Source organism: Phasianus colchicus, chromosome 1, assembly GCF_987193195.1.
Source record: "Phasianus colchicus chromosome 1, bPhaCol1.hap1.1, whole genome shotgun sequence".
Lineage (NCBI taxonomy): Eukaryota > Metazoa > Chordata > Aves > Galliformes > Phasianidae > Phasianus > Phasianus colchicus.
In genome coordinates this window covers 170,318,650-170,337,329 of record NC_143436.1, presented here as the reverse complement: position 1 = coordinate 170,337,329, position 18,680 = coordinate 170,318,650, and the positions used below count along the sequence as shown (strand labels likewise).

The window sequence follows — 18,680 nt, the reverse complement described above, 5'->3', positions numbered from 1 at the left end:
CTCTATGACTGTTGTCTTTTTTTTTCCCCTCTTGCCCTCCGGGAGAGCGAGGCTGCGTGGTGCCAAATTCTTTCTGCCCTTCTCCTGGCACCTCGTGCTGTGGTCTGGCTGCAGCATGAGGAGAGGTGATACCCACTGTTGGTGTGAGCAGAACGTGCCATTCTCTGCCTTCTGTGATGGCGGCCATCCAAGCACAGCAGTAGGGGCTGGTGGGAAGTTCATGCGTGTGGGAAAAGAGGAAGAAGGGGTTGGTCTTACACTGAAAGGACTTCTTGGGTTCTTTGCAGTTTGTTGCACAAGGAACTTCTCCTGACTCCGGATATTGCCAACACACCTCTTGGCTGGGTCAGCTCCAAGCTCAACCTGCATAGCTTTTTGAAAGAAGCAAAAAAAAGGGTGAATGAGACATCAAGCACCGTGCTGCTGTATCACAGCAGGGGAGGGCACGCCCATAGTTAAATAAAGACGGGGTCTTCGAGCTGAAGATGGAATTTGCCATTTCCATCGGTTCACTCATTCACGGCCTGGGCGCCGCTCCAACAGCTCCGCATTTCCCCGAGATCGGCACGTGGGGGAGCTGTGGCTGCAGGACTGAACTCAGTGCTGGGAGAGGAGCGGGAGGAAGCGAGGGCTGCAGCTCTCCGTTCCACCGCCCACCCCGCAGCCGTGCCAGGAGTCAGGAGGGAGCAGCCCTGACTTGAAGCTGTCAGCTGTGTGAATGCTGCAACGGGAGAGCGGGTGGGAGCTGGCAGCGGAGTGGCAGTTCCGAGGGAAGCTACTGAGTGCTACCACCTTCTGTAAGAGAGCAGAACTGCAGCACGCAGAGCAGCGCATTTTGCCCCGTGTCTGAAAATGCTCTGTCCAGGTGGCCGGCCGTGCCACGTATGTGGGCTGCGGAACTGGCACTGCGCAGCCTGCTAAGCAGGAGGAGCCCAAGGACGATCAGTGCAGTGTTTGTCAACCCCTCTCTGCAGTTCCCTTGCTGTGCAGAACAGTCAGCTCCACATATGTGGCACGGTGACCACCTTCATTAGTGACACGACCACCTGCATCTGTTAGAAATTGACCAAAACCATCTGCCTGCTTTGCCCTTCCAGTCTCCAGGCGATGTCACTTATTGGATCCAGGCAATGAAAGCCACGTTCGATGTGAAGCTCAGCAATACACTTCAGTACTTACTGCCAGAATCATTTATTAGCAGAAAACATCTTTTGCTGTAAGGCAAACAATTAGCAGAGAATTTCTGTAATTCTTGGTCAAGAGGCCAAACTGTTAGCAGCAGCTCATACCTGCAATTGGAAAGACTGCTCTGAGATGAACCAAAGAGACCCAAAATGCGTACAGAAATTTCATACGTCTATATAAAATATATAGCTTTTACATTTCTTAACTTTAAATACATTTTTCCTTTGATGTAAGAAACACACACCCTACAGTTCATTTGCAGAAGCACAACAGGAGATGCCCGACCTCGCATGCCTCCCCTGGGCGAGCAGATGAGATGCACAGCAGTGCCTGCACAGTCTGTGGGTCAGGAGAAACCCCTGCTCACGTTCTTCCTACTCTGCAATCCCAGCAGGAAACAAAGCAGAGTTACACAGATCATCAGAGCCTAGGGACATTTGTGAACCTCTGGAGGAATCTGTCCAAAGACAGCGTGACAGCAGGTCAGACTTGCAAGCCTTCAGCCTTAAAAGCAATTCCAAGTTTCACAGAAAGTTTTGTACAAAAATCCCTTTTAAAAAACCAATAAAAACTGAAGGTAAAATCATAACTCCTCATGAAGGCTACCAGCAGCATCCACTGCAGTGCAGTTATTTAACATGTGTAATATTTGATGCGTACATCGTGATTTGCCTCTCCCTGTACCCAGGCCACCCACCACCTTTCAGGGACTTTTCCATCTCAGCCATTCTCATAAAGACATAGACTTATCCTGCTCCGATACCAGCTGACTGATGAGGATAAAACCTCAAGAGGCCTTAAACCTGCACCTATTTTTTCCCTGCTTCTCCCTCAAGCAGGAGAGCACTGCCGATGGATGATGGAAACATGAAGGTGTCAGGGTACGGGGGTGCTTTAATCTAGACAGTGTTCTTCTAATCTGTAGAAAAAGCCAAGAGTAATCACTCTTACACAGGATGCTTACAAGAAATGGAAGGAAAACAGTATGACAAAGTAAAATATTTGATTGAAAACAGATTATAATGACTGTCTTGCTTACGAAGCACCAACATCCAACTTCGAACTTGAGTGGAAGTTATAAGCCATGAAATTTATGAGAGGACAAAAATCAGTTTGGGAGGGTTGCTTGACATCCAGAACAGGAACACCCTCCCCAGGCCCAAGCTGGACTCCCTGTCTGACAGAGGCACAGATCTCCTGCAGCTGGACCTGCTGGTCCAGGATCTCAGGCCCTGTGCTGTGGACCACAAGAGCTGGTGGTAGTTCAGTCAGCAAGTGGCAGATCAGATACTTCCTCATGAGCTATTGTGCAAATTTTTGAGGTGTGATGCAAAAAGTGGATTTCACCATCCTTCCTTTGGTTGACAAACAGGGTCATATTTTCATCCTGGTCCTGGGAAAGGACAGCAGTGGTGGTAGATCAGCCACTTGCCTGGCAAGATTTCTGCTGCTGACTGCACATACCTCTCACCTCTCGCCCAAGGCTGTCTTCAGTTTCACTAAACTGAGAGAAAGCCTTCCTCCAGCCTTTAGTAAGAGCAAATTCTCATGGTGGTAAGAGGATACAAGCATTTCCCAATTCTGATATGAAGTTATCTGATGGGCCGTAAGGAATCTCAGCTCCTTGCTGCAGTTCTGAACATCAAAACCCTACTTTAAATTGTAGGACCAGACTGGGTGAGAACAGTCTCCCTGCAGTTAATGCTATGTTAACACTGCTTTGCATGCTGTCCCATCACGGCTTTGCTATCCAAAGCCTGCAAGGAACAAATTGAAACTAAGCCGAATCTTAGGACACCATTCTCCTTCCAGGGTTTTCAGGATGGAAGCAAAGGTCTAGATTAATTCAGATGGGATGTGCTTGAGGAAGCACAAAGAACACACCACAGCAATGCAAGTACCACAGAAGAGAACAGCTGTGCTGCTATGGTAGTTGGAAGAAGTGATGTATGAGAGACAAACAATCTCCAAATCACTTCTCTAACAACCATTATGTCCCAGTGGCAGTGTCTCCATTATACAAACGGACTGAGAAGCAAAGGCCACTTTGAGGAACTGGGCTGGTTACAAGAGATGACTTATCTACTGTTTTCTTGGAGATTCCTTTGAGTACTCTACTTGAACCACAGCTTATTTCTACATTCTGCTTACCCAGAACTTAGAAATCCATTCCCTCAATCCCTACACCAAGCAAAGAGAGAACATTTTATTATTCCTCTGATACACCAGCAACAAATTTCTGCATTTGTTCTTATGCATTAACAATTATTTGCCACCCAATTACTTTCATAGAAAATACAAGCAGCATTTTTTTCCCCAGGAACTTGTAAATTAAAAAGACCTTCAAGTAATTCTGTAAAACGTTCAAGGCATCATAAATAAAGTTATTCTAAAAATCACTTTCCAAACAATAAATAAAATCCTTCGTTATTTGAAAGTGCAAACAGGCTGCGTTATAAAAAGTACAGAGCAAGAATGCAGGAGTGCTTAAGTGATTATTCAGTAGTGACCAAGACACAGCTTCTTGCTCTGGTGCTGCTGATCATCTACCGATTTTGTCTTCTGAACTCCATCTAGAGAAAAAACAAAAGTGAAATGTAAATGCAAGAGGAAGCATAGTCTAAATACTCAACGCATACAGGCACACTGCAGTAACACTGGGTGGAGGTGGGAGAGGTTCTCTTCTTTCCCATGAAGGGATCACGCAATAGTCATTGCGAGAGGAACGTGTATTGCAGAAGGAGAGCAAATTAGAACAGTTCAGTGTTGAGAACGGAAGCATGCCATCCCAAGGGAAACACTGTTAGAGAAATTAACCATTAAAAAGGTGTCAGACAAAAGATACCACAGGGTGAATCTTTCTTCAGCTGAAACCCATGAGGACACAGAGGGACGAACACACCCTGACATTATGCAATGATTACTAAACACTACCCTGAAGCATTCCCTCTTTCTTTCTTCCCACGACCTGTAAGGAAATTGCTGGGAAGAGACTTCTCCACAGCTCTCTACCTGTTAGGAATTAGCTTGTGGTATGTAGCTATTCATGTGCTACAAAAACACCCCCTCTTAGCACAGTGCTCATAGCTTGGAGCTACTGCCAGCTCTCCACCTTTTCTGCTTGAAGCACAGAAATTGTTTTTAATTTACTTTTCCACATGGTTTTCACCTAGGCTGAGAAGCATTTTGAGGACTGGTGGCTGACAGTACCACAGCTGCCCCAAAAGTAATGCCTCCTATCTTGCTATGCTGGCCCACCACGTCAGAGGTGGATGTTGGAGGTGTGGCAGTAAAGGATGAACTTTCCCACCAATATCCCATTACATTTTGTTGCTGTGTGACAGACGGCTGCAGCGGGGCACTCTGACAAAATGCATCTCACGAGGAAGATGAAGCAAAGGTGTGTCACTGAATCTCTCCATGCAGAAAAAACTGCACCCACTGACATTCACTGATACTTGGTGAACGTTCGAGATGCAGCCCTCAGCACACAAAGTGATGTATGCTGTCTTTTGGGATAGGAAAGTGGTGATCCTTCTGGATTTCCTGGAGCTCAGAAAAACCATAACACTGTAACTGCTACATTGCGACGTTGACTAAGCTGAAGGCTTGAAATTCCAGAGAAGACAAATTTTATTTTGCAACACAATAACACCAGGCTCCAGTATGAAGACTGCAAATTGCCAACCTTGGCTGGACAGTCCTACTACACCCATTTTGTAGTCCAGATTAGACACATTCTGACTTCCATCTGTTGATGAAAGACAGGCTGCAAGGGCAACATTTTCCCAGCAATGGTGCCATCATAGTAGCTGTGAAATAGAGGTCACCTCTGCTGGTAACAGATTTTTACAAGCACAGCATGCAGGCTCTTGTTCACTGCTGATGAAAATACTTAGCTAATCATACTGACTGTTGAAAAATAGTGTTTGTAGATGAGAATTTCCTCTATCAAAGTGTTATTGGGCTCTTATATCTGTTGTAGTTTCCATGGAAATAATTAGGAAGCATTACTTTCAGAGCAAAAAATAAATAAAAATGAAAAGATGTTCACTGAAAAACACTGCTATAAGTTCTCCTTCATTTAAGTGACTCAGAGTCTAATTTCTTCTGAGAAGAACGGCACTCCAAGTCTCTTAAAGTCTTTACAGAACACAACATAAAATGTGGTAATGTAGTCTGAAATGATCTTAACAATAGCACTAGTAGATTTTGTAATGTGTGCAAGTGCCAAGCATTTGTTAAAGCAAACTTATATTTTTGACTTACCATCAGTTCATCTATTCAAAAAGTTTAGAGAAGCATTCATTGAAAAATGTAACTAACTGAAATCAATCCCCAGAGGAATTCAGATTTGTTTAAAGCTTGATCTTACTTACAGATTTCAGTCATAAAACACATTAATGAAAAAACCACTTACTTTCCCTCATTGTGGTTTCATGGAATTCAACAGCGTTAGGGTGGCACGGATTTAGTTGCCACTGGTAAAAGAAGAAAAAAATGTTTATTTCATGGAATCATAGAATCACAAGGTTGGAAAGGACCTACAAGATCATCTAGTCCAACCATCCTCCCATCACCACTGCTACCACAAGCACTAAACCAAATCTTGCAGCTCCTCATCCAGACGCCTCTTGAACACTGCCAGGGACGGCGACTCCACCACCTCCCTGGGCAGCCATTCCAGTGCCTGACCACCCTCTGAGAGAAATTCTTCCTTATGTCTAACCTAAACCTCCTCTGGTACATCTTCTGCGGCCATTTTCTCAGGTCCTGTTTGTTGCCTGGGAGAAGAGGCCAAACCCCTCCTCATCACAACCCTCCTTCAGGCAGTTGTAGAGTGCAGTGAGGTCTCCCCTGAGCCTCTTCTTCTCCAGACTGACCAATCCCAGCTCCCTCAGCCGCTCCTCATAGGACTTGTGCTCCAGACCCTTCACTTATTCCAGAAGACAGAAGAAAGAGCAAGGGGAGAAAAAAGTAACTTTCTATTGTTCACTGTGAGCTGAGAAAAGAAGGGCTCCCCCTCAAACACACACTTCCTTTGAGGATAAAAATCCCTTAGGGCTTGTGTGGCCATTTATTCCCCTGAGATGGGGAAACAAGCCTGCCGAGACTAACAGGACTGCAGTTTGGTATGGTGAGCACCCTGAGCACAGGTGCACTTGGCCACCTTCAAAACCCACCACAGCTCTTTGGATAGCTACCAGAAGGGCCTATGAAAGCACGATGCCATCTCCCACCCCATGCTGCAGAACGGAGGTCTGAGGAGAACTTCAGCATGGTGAACTGCCGTGTCAACAAGCAGCCACAAGTCAGATGGCAATCTGCAAGGAAATGACATCCCAGAAAACAGGCACCACCTGGGACGTGGCATAGCACTCCTCCCCAGTGGTTCCAGAGCAACCTCTCAGTGCCACTCACACTTGATTAAACAGCACACTCCTGTACTGCAGCTCTGTGACTGCTCACTCCACCCTCCCACTAATGCTACCCACAGGTTTTTGTATACAACATGTATTTTAGATACTTACAGTAAATTTGCTTACACCCTCCAGTTCACCAAACTTCATATATGAAATATCTGCTTTCTTTTTTCCAGCATCGACATCTCCTGCATAGATTTGCTTGATACCAGCCCCTTTGATTAAAGGGACACATTCATCACAAGGACATTTTGTCACAAATATCATGCTTCTCTCGTCTGGCTTTATTTCTCGACACCTACAAGCAGTCAGAAAACAGAACTTCAGAATTTACATCTTGATAGTTTTGAATGGTGACAACAGGAAGAAGCAAAGAAGTGTTGTGCTATGTAGCACCTGCTCTCACAATCAGCTTATTCCTGCTTAAGTGCAGGAGCATACAAAACCACCTGGTCTGGTTTTACTCCCTGTGAATGAAATGCCCCTCGTACCTTTCCATACACATCACATATGGTGTCAGGAGCCTCAACAATTGCCACGCTTCCACATTTCAGGTTATAGCACGGTCCTAGCAGGAAGCAGAGGCAGTGGCTTATATTTGAAAGATGGCTGCCACACACTGGAGTGAGTATCTTTTCAAAACCAAGTTCACTTAGATTCTGTCTGAAGAAACCCTGACTGTGTCTGTGCACATCCACCCTCTGTCCCATAAGTATAAACAAGACTGGGACTGCAGTCCACACTGCAAGCCACATTTCTTCACAGTGACATCATGCTTCTGTCATGAAACTGTTTCTGAACTGTCGTCTCTTTTTTTTTTTTTTTGGTGGTAAAACTCAACTCATTACCTGAATGTCAAGGCGTTCTGCTCAGCATGTATGATGTATCTGAACTTTCTGATTTCTCGATCTTTTTGTTTGTCATCCATGTGTGGAAAATCAGCATATTCAGATCCAACAGGAAAGGCATTGTAACCGCAGCCTACAAAATACATTGCTCCTGTTCCATCACAGCTTCTCTGCAACAGTAAACAAATTATTAAATGTTGAGATGTTTAAACTGAGTACTGAGTCAAAGCATTGTGCAATATATGCTTTCACATTTTGTTTAGTATGCAAGCATTGTAAGTTCACGCCAAGTTACAGAGGTTAGAAGAGAACTCAGCCAACTGCTACATGTCTGCACAGTGCTGTTCCATGTAGCCACACAGGCAAACTGCAGCAATACAGACAACAGACCAAACTGGGCTCTAAAAGGCTTCCCTTTTTGCATACTGTTAGTGGAAATAAAAAGTGTAAAGGATGTGGTCACCTGAAATACTGACAACTAGGGAAGCAAGCATGCTAAAAAGAGGCAGATACACTGTGGCACTCACTGAACTGATTTATATTTCCCCTTCATCCTGAGAGCACAAGCAGTGAAAAGTTAGGTACAAATAGTGAGAAATACAGGGCTTTCTACAGCACTGCACACATGTACAAGTTTACACATGGGTTCAAATGTTTACCCACTATACATATGCAAATTAAAAGAAACACAAGCCCAAAGCAGATACAAGCATATACAAGGGCAAGAGAAGGCAACTTTCAAAATACTTACTGATTTTTCTTCTGCCCAAATAATAGCTCCGACTCCTGTTTTATGATCCTCTGAAAGACATAAATTTTAGCAGTAAATAAAAAATAAGGTGCTTCTAAGTCATGTACGTACTAACATATTACATTCTAGAGTAAGGTTGTTCTCTGGATAGGAGGAAGGAATGCAGCAAGACCAAGACCTTCAAAGTCTTGAGAGTCTACTGCAAAAGCTGGGGGTGCTTTAACAGCAAGGCCAGCCATTTTATGATTTTGCCATGCCCATTTTTTGACAGACGCTGAGAAGCAACCAATATGTATAAATAGGAACACACGTGCCAAGAATACATACAGACCACCATGATGATCTGAGACTGCAAACCATCAAAACCTCGTATTTATTACTTAATTGCTGCTCTTCCTTAAATACATGGTATTGCTCAAACTAGGAAATTTAATAGAAGAAGCAAGACTGAAACAATCAGGAACTCACTCACACGAGATCCATTCCTATTTCCCTGCAGTAATAACTCACCTGTCCGGTAGGCGAGCAGCATGGCTTGTACCATACAGTGCCTTGCAATCTCTTGGGGCAAACCCTGATGGCATGTTTCATTTGCTGGCTGTGGTTCACTACTGTAAAATCCAAAGCAACCAAAGACAGGGACGCTGGCAGCCACCGTGGCCAAGACCAAGACCAGATCTTTCATATTTTGCCTAAGATTGCTGAAGTATGGATTTTCACAGAGGTTCTCCAGTCCTATGGTCATCAATATTTGCTTGTGTGTTTCCTCATTTGAAATCAGGAATAAACTTTCATATTCTTTAATTCTTTCTTGTCTACACGCAGTATAAAAGTCAGTATTAAAGTCAGGCTGAGATTTTGCTATTTTTTTAATAAAATCAAGCTTGGTGGAAGTTTCTTCAATAAACTGCACCATATAGTACACCAAGGGCTGAAGCAACACACACACCCGAGCACGGCTGTTTGACTTCAGCCTTTCTACTGCTTTGGCATCGAGCTTTGCATCACTGGTCATCGCAGGATTGGATGTCTCATTCTGCAAGCTGATTTCAGGATCCGCGGGCCAGTAAGAAATCCTGTTCACCCCAGCTGGAAGAGAAGATAATGCAGAAAAAGGAGCCACTGAAGTACCGTGGGACACAAACCTCAAAAGCAATACATTATTGTCTAATCCTGTTTTTAGTCTTTTAAGGCCCCACGTACTGCATAAGGTATGGCTGGGCAATAAGAATGGCAGCCAGTATCAGGAGCCTACCTGATTCGATAACCAGATCATAAACAAAAATAGAAATTTCTTAAGTTCCAACATCTTTGTGGCAGCATTATTTGGCATCTTACCTATAACAGATACATTGCCAATGCTTAAAAAAGTTAATGATAATAGAAACTGCTGCTGAAATTCAAATCTAAAACCTACAGCAGAGCTATATCAGCAGATCCTATATCAGGAAGTGAATAATCTGTCTTCATCTCACTTGGAAGAAGGAAGACTTAAAAGTATTCCCTTCTGATTTCTGCACAATCTTTATTCTGTGCCACTAATATCAATGAGAGGACAAGTTAAAAATGTAGTAATCTAGACCTGGTCATCAGGCTTAGGGTTGTTCTGGGAGAGTGCAATGGGTGTGTCAGAATCTCAGCACTGCATACCACATGAGAAACAGGCACCACAAACAAGATTTGCTACAGAAAGAAATATGGTCTTATTAGCAAACCCTAATATCTTGATCATCAGATTCAGGAAATGCACATTCAATACAGTCAAAAATAATAACAGTGCAGGCTTCCATAAGCTGCCAATCAGAGCCCACAGCTAGGATAATCAAAGAGAAAATGGCTGTTCTGACACCACCAATGGCAAGTGTAACATTTATTCCCACTACACTACAATCAGCACTTACCATTTACAATCATTTTTAAGCAAGTTGAACATGGTTTTCTGGAAAAGTAAAGATCACAGTTTTTAAGTCTTGATCCATGTTTAATGAGTGCAATCTGACCAGCATGCAGGTCTGTACTGGAACAATGAAGACCAATAATTGTCATGTTTTTCACCACAACCAGACCGCTCTTCTTCACCTACAGAAAACAATGCATGATTATTAGCATTACGTCCATAGGGATATTCCAGCTTCTCCCTGGGAAACACTCATCAACCAGGAATGGAGTACATTCCTCCCTGGTACAAATTTTGATATGAATCATTAAATATTGTTTATGCTGTATTTCCACTAAGCAGTGGTGGTGCCTACACGTCGATCTTAATACCTGAGTGCTGCATCTCTGTCAAACTTCACACCAAGACTTGTCACCAATTCCTGTTTTTTTCTGACCATAGTTTTACCTATTATAAAACTCAGAACTGCACAGAAAATTCCATCCACTACAACTTAAAGCTCCTCTCAATCACTCAGCTACTGTAAGTGCTGAATGATTTCAATTTCTATCGTGATCATCCTGGGATCCAATCAGTTCTCTAGTTTTATTTCTGGTTTTTTCAATTATAGAAATGAATTGTGGTTCTAAATAAGCTTCACAGGAAAAAGCCTGCAAGTCATAGACAAGAGCTTTTACATCTGGATTCCCACATGTTGTGAAGAAACTGAATACTGGCTAGTTTGATCATATAATCATAGAATGGCCTGGGTTGTAAAGGACCACAATGATCATCAAGTTTCAACCCCCTGCTATGTGCAGGGTCGCCAACCACCAGACCAGGCTGCCCAGAGCCACATCCAGCCTGACCCTGAATGCCTCCAGGGATGGGGCATCCACAACCTCCTTGGGCAACCTGTTCCAGTGCGTCACCACCCTCTGTGTGAAAAACTTCCTCCTGATATCTAACCTAAACCTCCCCTGTCTCAGTCTAAAGCCATTCCCCCTTGTCCTACCACTATCCACCCTCATAAACAGCCATTCCCTCTCCCACTGATGATGTAGATCTCGTTATGCAATCCAGCTGTAACCCAAACACTTGTCTGTAAATTATTCAATTTCTCTGTGGTTACAGAGATAGGGCTGTACCAAAGCCCCACATATAACCCACGTGCCTTTCCAAACTGAATCACTAAATTTCAAACTATATTTGAAGTCTCTATAGTGTTCATCTACCCCTCTTTCACAAACGCAGCAATCAGTCAGGGACATGCAGTACAACACTCTGAAAACTACTTGTCATTCAAGTTATTATCCTATCTTTTCTTGTCCTGGTTGATATATGTGCAATGTGTCTCAGCACATGGGTCTGCTGTGCACAAAGAAATAATCATTTTAAAGAGCATAATAAGAACTCTGACTACAAATGGAGACTCCCTGTTCCGGGACACTCTGCAAACACCCCTGTACTTTGACCTGTAACTGGCAACTATACAGAAGACTCATTCTGGAGGATGCTTTCTTTACACTGTCACTAAGGTAGTTACCTACAAGCTCCTGATCAACAAACGTTTTGAGCAGTTCTGTGCACATTCACTGCATAAGAAAACTTCTCTACAACCACTAACACTGTCATTGCAAGGACTCTCTACATCATCAGTCATGCTGATCTTAATGATACAACCAGTGGGTACTAAGAAATGCACAATATGTACCACGTCTCCGTTGTTATGCTTTTCAAAATGCCCAACAGCATTTTTACTGTTTGCTTCATCTGTTGGGGTTATGTCTTGCCTTTCAAGTTTTTTCACAAACAGCAGCTTGTGAAACTGTTCTGCTGTTTTTCTCTCACCACATTTTCTTCTACCTCTAAGTAAACTCGAAAAAAACCTATCAGCTTTTTCTTTTTTTTTTCCCTGGACTATCTACTCTGTACAGAGTAGTTAGGTTACAAAGCTGTTAGCATCTGTTCAGAAAGACCAATTAGCAGTAAGTTCTGACATTTTACCTGTGATTTCTTCTGTTGTTCGGCAGAAGGAAAGAGCTCCATCCAGAGACTGAACAAAGTAAAAAGATTGACCTTAGAAAGTCTGGGTATTTGGCCTGCCATTAGAAGAAAAAAGAAATAGTTATTAAAGAGTATTTACAAAGAAAAATTACATTGTTTTAATAACTAAGACGTATATTCTAGTCATGGGGGTGCCATAGAGCAGATGCTAGCAACCCTTCCAAAGTGGCACGCCAGATTCCATGTTTCTTTCCTAGGTTAGGGGATAAATTTGCTAGGAAGAACACAACCAGAGATGGAGGCAAGGTCACAGAATCATAGAATGGCTTGGGTTGGAAGGGACCACCAAGTTCCAACTCCCTTGCCATAGGCAGGGCTGCCAGCCACTAGACTGATCAAGTAGCAGATCAGACCACCAAGACGTGGCTAACTGGCTGAGCAGCACCCTGCCTCCACCATACCTTTATGTTACCAGATCCTGTTTCTATCAGAAACATCCAGGCTTCCAGAAGGGAAAAACAAAACTGGCACAATTTCTGTATTTTACAAATTTCCTCACTTTTCATTAGATAAACACATAAGTTTCTGTTCTGTGGAATGATACAGAGGCATTATAATGCAGGAAGACTTTGCTTATGATGAGAGCTACTATCAACTTTAATGCCTTAATATATACTTCTCCCAACATCAATCCCAACTGCCAGAGTTTTCTAACTGGCCTGCAGGTAAAAGAAAGGCTTTCTTCAGATACAAACAAAAGTTCTGAAGAACATTTTCCACTTTTGCTGCTGCTGAAACTATATTATCAACCTTTCTGCTATGATAGCAGACAGACTGTGGCTCTGGGCAGCCTGGTCTGGTGGTTGGTGACCCTGCACATAGCACAGGGGTTGAAACTAGATGATCATTGTGGTCCTTTTCAACCCAGGCCATTCTGTGATTCTATGATTCTAAGAAATTCCAAATTACTTCTGGAAAGTAAGTCAAGCTAGAATGTTTGCAGCAAGGTAATTCAACTCAAAAGTGGAAAGCATGAACCGCAGAGCAGATCCCACATAACTTAAGTTCATGTTATCAAATGATTCCCAGATGCTGACAGAAATGTGAGACATACCTCATGACTCAGCTTCAGGCTCACCACATGGAGAGCTATCCCAGCACACATCATGGTCTTATACTGTCACCCTCTGCATGACAGTATGACATCTACATCTGCAGCATTTTAATACCTAAAGGGAGCCTAAAGAGGGGAGGGGAATCAACTCTTTGAAAGGGTAGATAACTGCAGGACACGGGGAAATGGTTTTAAGTTGAGGGAGGGAAGATTTAGGTTGGATGTCAGGGGGAAGTTCTTTACAGAGAGAGTGGTGAGGTGCTGGAACAGGCTGCCCAGAGAGGTTGTGGATGCCCCATCCCTGGAGGTGTTCAAAGCCAGGTTGAATGGGGCCCTGGGCAGCCTGGTTTAGTATTAAATGGGGAGCTTGGTGGCCCTGCCTGTGGTGGGGGGGGGGTTGGAGATTCATGATCCTTCAGGTCCCTTCCAGCTCTGTCCATTCTGTGATTCTGTGAAGGAGCAAGCACTGCATTGCTCACTAATACTTACACCCTCCAGATGTAAAGCAGTTGTGCCTCACACAACTGGCAAGGGAGAAGGTTAGTCTAATGACAGAGCTGTGAACCCAAACATTTCGGACAGCAGTTAAACGCATGCAACCCATGACTGGAATACCATTTTCAGACTGTACTTTTGTAGCATTTTTCACACAGAGGGAAGAACAAAATGAGGGCTTTTGGAAAGCAGCAATTGCCCTCTTTTAGCAGTACCACCTGATCCCACACTTGTTGGGCTGCACAGCTGGGGACAGCCCCTCACCACACACAAACACTATGAGGGGCCCACAGTGAGCCCATTAGACATGCCTGCTAGCAAGAAAGTAGCACATGTGAAGATTTGTCTTCTCTTGTACTAAAAGCAAACACTAAAAATAATTCTGTCAGCCATATTTAAATAAGCAGATTTTATTCTCTTAAATGGACACTGCACCCTCAGTAAACTAAATGACACCAAGATAAGAGGAAGTGTTGATGTGCCTGGGAGAAAGAAGGTCCTACAGAAGAATCAGCACAGGTTGGATCAATGGGCTGAGGCCATTTGTACAAGCTTCAATAAGACCAAACAGTCTTTGGTCACAACAACCCTGTGCATTGCTACAGGCTTGGGGCAGAGTGGCTGGAAAGCTTCACAGAGGAAAAGTATCAGAAGGTGTCAGTTGACAGCTGGCTGAACACGAGCCAGCACTGCACAAGTGGCCAAGAAGGCCAACAGCGTCCTGACTGGTATCAGCAGTAGTGCAGGCAGCAGGAGCAGAGAGGTGATCATCCCTTTGTATTCAGCACTGGTGAGGCTGCACCTCAAGTACTGTGTTCAGTTTTGGGCTTCTCACTACAAAGAAAGACATTGAGGCTCTGGAACATGTCCAGAGAACGGCAATGAAGTTGTGAGGGGTGTGGAGCACAGATCTTACGGGGAGCGGCTGAGGGAACTGTTCAGTCCAGAGAAGAGGAGGCTCAGGGGAGGTTGTGGTGAGGCAGGGGTTGGCCTCATCTCCCGGGTAACAGTGATAGGACTAACATAAGAGCCTAAAGTTGCACCAGAGGAAACTCAGGTTGCATATTAGGAAACACTTCTTCTCAGAACGAGTGGTAATGCACCAGCACAGGCTGCCCAGGGAGGTGGTGCAGTCATCATCCCTGGAGGTGTTCAAGAACCATGAGGATGTGGCACTGAGGGACGTGGTTAGTGGACATGGTGGGGATGGGCTGACAGCTGGACTGGATGAACTTAGCAGTCTTTTCCAACTTCAATGATTCTATGACATTTGAGTTCATCTGTGTTACAGCCCCGTATCACTCACTCACATTTACAATACCCAAATGGCAAGCTAAAAAAAAACAGCAAAATTTATTTCATCTCATGTCTACCATCATAATTTCTAAATGAATTGCAGTTTATCATACAGAGTAGACTCCAAATAGAATACGCCAGAAAGAAATCGGAATGATTGGTTTATTGGACCTTATCTGGGTGCAAGATGTTGAACACATGAAAAGCAAACAGAAAAATGTACAGACTCTGCTTCCTGTTGTGAATAGATATAGATTTATCACGAGAAGCAGGAGGATATTATGATGAAAAAGGAAAGAAGGAAGGTCACAGTTAGCATTTCCATGTATCTGCATCTTTATTCATTTGCTCTCTGCTAACAAGAGCAAAGCCAGGCGTGCTCTTTTGCGATGCATCAAAGCCTCCATTTCCCTATTAACATAGCCCAACCTCAAACACAAGGCACAATTTTTCTCCTGCAGGTCAAAGACCTTGCTGCAGTGAGGGAGAGTGTGTTTATGGAGCACAAGCTGTGAAGGGCGATGCTGAAGGCACCATTGTGGGGATGTCCATGAGACGTGGCTCAGAATGTAATTATACCTGATTTGCAATGTGGGAATCTGTAGTTCAAAGTCTGAATGTCTCATAGAAAAACTAACATTGCTTTGAGTGTCGTTAAGGAAGAGATCAGTGACATCCTTATAACCTTAAAGCACCTGGAAAAGGAAAACAGAAAGACGTGCAGAGCAAAACTGCAGTGAGAGAGTGGGATTCTCATAGAGACAGCAGGACACAGCCCCCACTGCCTGCCAGGAGAGCCAACAGGCCTTAGCCCAAAGCTGTGCATGAATCATAGAATCAGTAAGGCTGGAAAAGACCACTGCAATCATCCAGTCCAACCGCCAGCCCATTACCACCATGCCCACTAACCACATCACTCAGTGCCACATCTACATGGTTCTTCAACACTTTCAGAGACGGTGATTTCATCACTTCCCTGGGCAGCCTGTTCCAATGTCTCACTGCTCCTTCTGAGAAGAAATTGTCCCTAATATTCTTCCTTAATCTCCCCTGCAAAGCTTAAGGTCATTTGCTCACATCTTATAGCTGTTACCTGGGAAAAGAAGCCGACACCCACCAACCTCCTCTCAGGTCATTGTAGAGAGTGACCTGAGTCTCCCCTGAACCTCCTCTTCTCTGACTAAACAATCATAGAATGCCTTAGGTTGGAAAGGGCCTTAAAGATCATTAAGCTCCAACCCCCCTGTCATAGGCAGGGCTCCCACCCAGCAGCTCAGGCTGCTCAGGGTCCCATCCAACCTGGCCTTTAACACCTCCAGGGATGGGGGATCCACAGCTTCTCTGAACAGCCTGTGCCAGGGCCTGTGACATCTGTGACCAAAGAATTTTTTCCTGATATCTAACCTAAGTCTCCTATCTTTTACTTTAAAGCCATTCCCCCTCATCCTATCACAATCAACCCATGTAAACAGTCAGTCCCCCTTCTGCTTATAAGCTCCTTTCAAGTACTGGAAGGCCACAATGAGGTCTCCCCGGAGCCTTCTCTTCTCCATGCTGAACAAGCCCAACTCCTTCAACATTTCCTCATGGGAGAGGTGCTCCAGCCCTATGAGCTTCTTTGTGGCCCTCCTCTGGACCTGCTCCAACAGCTCTGCACCACTCCTGTGTTGTGGGCCCCAGATCTGGACGCAGTACTGCAGATGGGCATCACAAGGGCAGAGCAGAGAGGGACAATCCCCTCCTTCTCCCTGCTGCCACCCCTCTGTTGATGCAGCCCGGGATGCAGTTGGCCTTTTGGGCTGCAGGCACACACTGCTGGCTTTCCACCCACCAGGACCCACACACTGTCCTCTGCAGGGCTGCCCTCAATGAGTTCATCCCCCAGCCCAGGTGCAACACCTGCACGTGAACACTTCTCCAGCCTACCCCTGCCCCTCTGGATGGCACCCCTTCTTTCTATTGTGTCAACCGCACCACCCAGCTCAGTGTCACCAACAAACTTGCTGAGGGTCTGTGCCACTGATAAAGGCGTTAAAGAGCACCAGTCCCAAGACAGACCCACTGTGTGACACCATTCACGACCGGCCTCCAGTTGGACACAGAGCCGCTGATGACAACCTTCTGGCTACGACCACCCAACTCCCTTTTATCCAAACGACCCCATCTCCCTCCGCCGCTGCCCATCAGATCTGTGCTCCAGACCCCTCACAGCTCAGCGCCTTCCTGCAGGGATTTGCCTCACAGCCCCCAGCAGCGCCGTGCGGGAGCTGCCCAAACCCATCCCGGCCACAAGTCGCTGTCCGCTCCCTCGGCGCCCAGCCGCAGCCACCCGCAGGCCGCACGCTCAGGCCAGCCGTTAGCGGCCGCTCGGCCCTCGCAGCGCCCCGCCCCAGGGCGCCTCGCGGCGGACACGCGGCGGCGCTCACCAGCCATGCTGTCGGTCTGCGTGCTCGCCGCGCTCACTCGCGGCCCCCTCGCCGCCGCTGTCGCCGCCTCCCCCTCCTCGTCCGCGCCGTGCATCGGTGCCGGTGCCCACAGCTCGCCCCGCCCCCATAGCGCCGCCGCTCCTCCCCTCAGGGCGGCGGAGCGGTGAGGGCGTCCCCATGGCAACCGCCGCTGACGGACGGCTGCTTCGGCCAATGGGAGGCGGGGGATGGAGGTGGGCGGGGCTTGCCTCCGGGGGGCTGAGGGGCGTCTGGGCGCTGGGAGGGGGGGGAGCGGGTGTGGAAACTTTGCAGTATATAGTCATAGAGCTGTTTGACTACGGATGGACCCCTAAAGGCCATCCGGTCCAACTCCCCTGCCGTGAACAGGGACACCTACAGCTCCATCAGGTGCTCAGAGCCCCTCCAGCCTCACCTTGGGTGCCTCCAGGGATGGGGCATCCACCACCTCTCTGGGCAGCCTGTGCCACTGCCTCATACCACCCGTATAGTAAAAAACCCCTTCCTTAGAACCAGTCCAAATCTCTCCTGTTCTTGTTTGAAACCATTTCCGCTTGTTCTACCACAGCAGACCCTCCTCAAGAGTCTGTCCCCTTCCTTCTTACAGCCCCCTTTAGATACTGAAAGGCTGCTCTCAAGTCTCCCTGGAGCCTTCTCTTCTCCGTGCTGAACAGCCCCAGCTCTCTCAGCCTGTCCTTGTAGGAGAGGTGTTCCATCCCTGGGATCATTTTGGTGGCCCTCTGGATGCACTCCAGCAGCTCCATGTCCCTCCTGTACTGAGGACTCCACATCTGGACGCAGTGCTCCAGGTGAGGCCTCATAGCACAGAGCAGAAGGGCAGGATAAGAGCTTTTTACTTGGGCTGTCCAAGACCACAGAGAGAGAAAGGCTGGAAGAAAAAAAGGGTTTTGTGTGTTTAAACTATTGTCGTGATGTCTTGAGTGAACGGTTGAGAGCTTAAACGCCTTCTGGATATCAAATACCTGGATTGGCTGCTGAAAGATGAGCTGCTTCTACAGGGTTTGACTGCCTCTGTTCATGGTCTAACAGGTTAACAGAATAAACCCAGACTTCACATTTACTGTCTTTTCTTTTATGGGGAGAATGAATTGTAATTAACTGGATAATTCTTATTGATTCCAAAAGAGGCAATGTAATAACTTTGAGATTCAGTAACATAATGCAAGGGAGTTACTTCATTCCACAACTATATATCTTTATAAAGAAGCAATCAATGACCA

General features: G+C 45.7%; 1 protein-coding gene across 5 annotated transcripts; it reads right to left on the bottom strand.

Annotated features, from left to right (window-relative positions):
- Nucleotides 1–377: 377 nt before the first annotated feature.
- On the bottom strand, nucleotides 378–17,610 carry CDADC1 (cytidine and dCMP deaminase domain containing 1). 5 transcript variants are annotated; one of them, XM_090131891.1, is made up of 10 exons: nucleotides 17,422–17,610; nucleotides 13,694–13,761; nucleotides 12,091–12,185; nucleotides 10,109–10,286; nucleotides 8,718–9,296; nucleotides 8,208–8,257; nucleotides 7,457–7,626; nucleotides 6,717–6,906; nucleotides 5,606–5,666; nucleotides 378–3,758 (listed from the first exon to the last, which is right to left on the bottom strand). In XM_090131891.1, exons 1-10 carry the CDS (start codon nucleotides 17,598–17,600, stop codon nucleotides 3,685–3,687), a joined length of 1,644 nt encoding a protein of 547 aa, XP_089988017.1. In that variant the 5' UTR covers nucleotides 17,601–17,610; the 3' UTR covers nucleotides 378–3,684. The 5 variants fall into 5 exon arrangements, with proteins under 5 accessions (XP_089988017.1, XP_089988024.1, XP_089988026.1 ...); XM_090131898.1 differs by lacking the exons at nucleotides 13,694–13,761; nucleotides 17,422–17,610 and adding an exon at nucleotides 16,089–17,339; XM_090131900.1 differs by lacking the exons at nucleotides 13,694–13,761; nucleotides 17,422–17,610 and adding an exon at nucleotides 13,205–13,652.
- Between the last annotated feature and the right edge of the window lie 1,070 nt (nucleotides 17,611–18,680).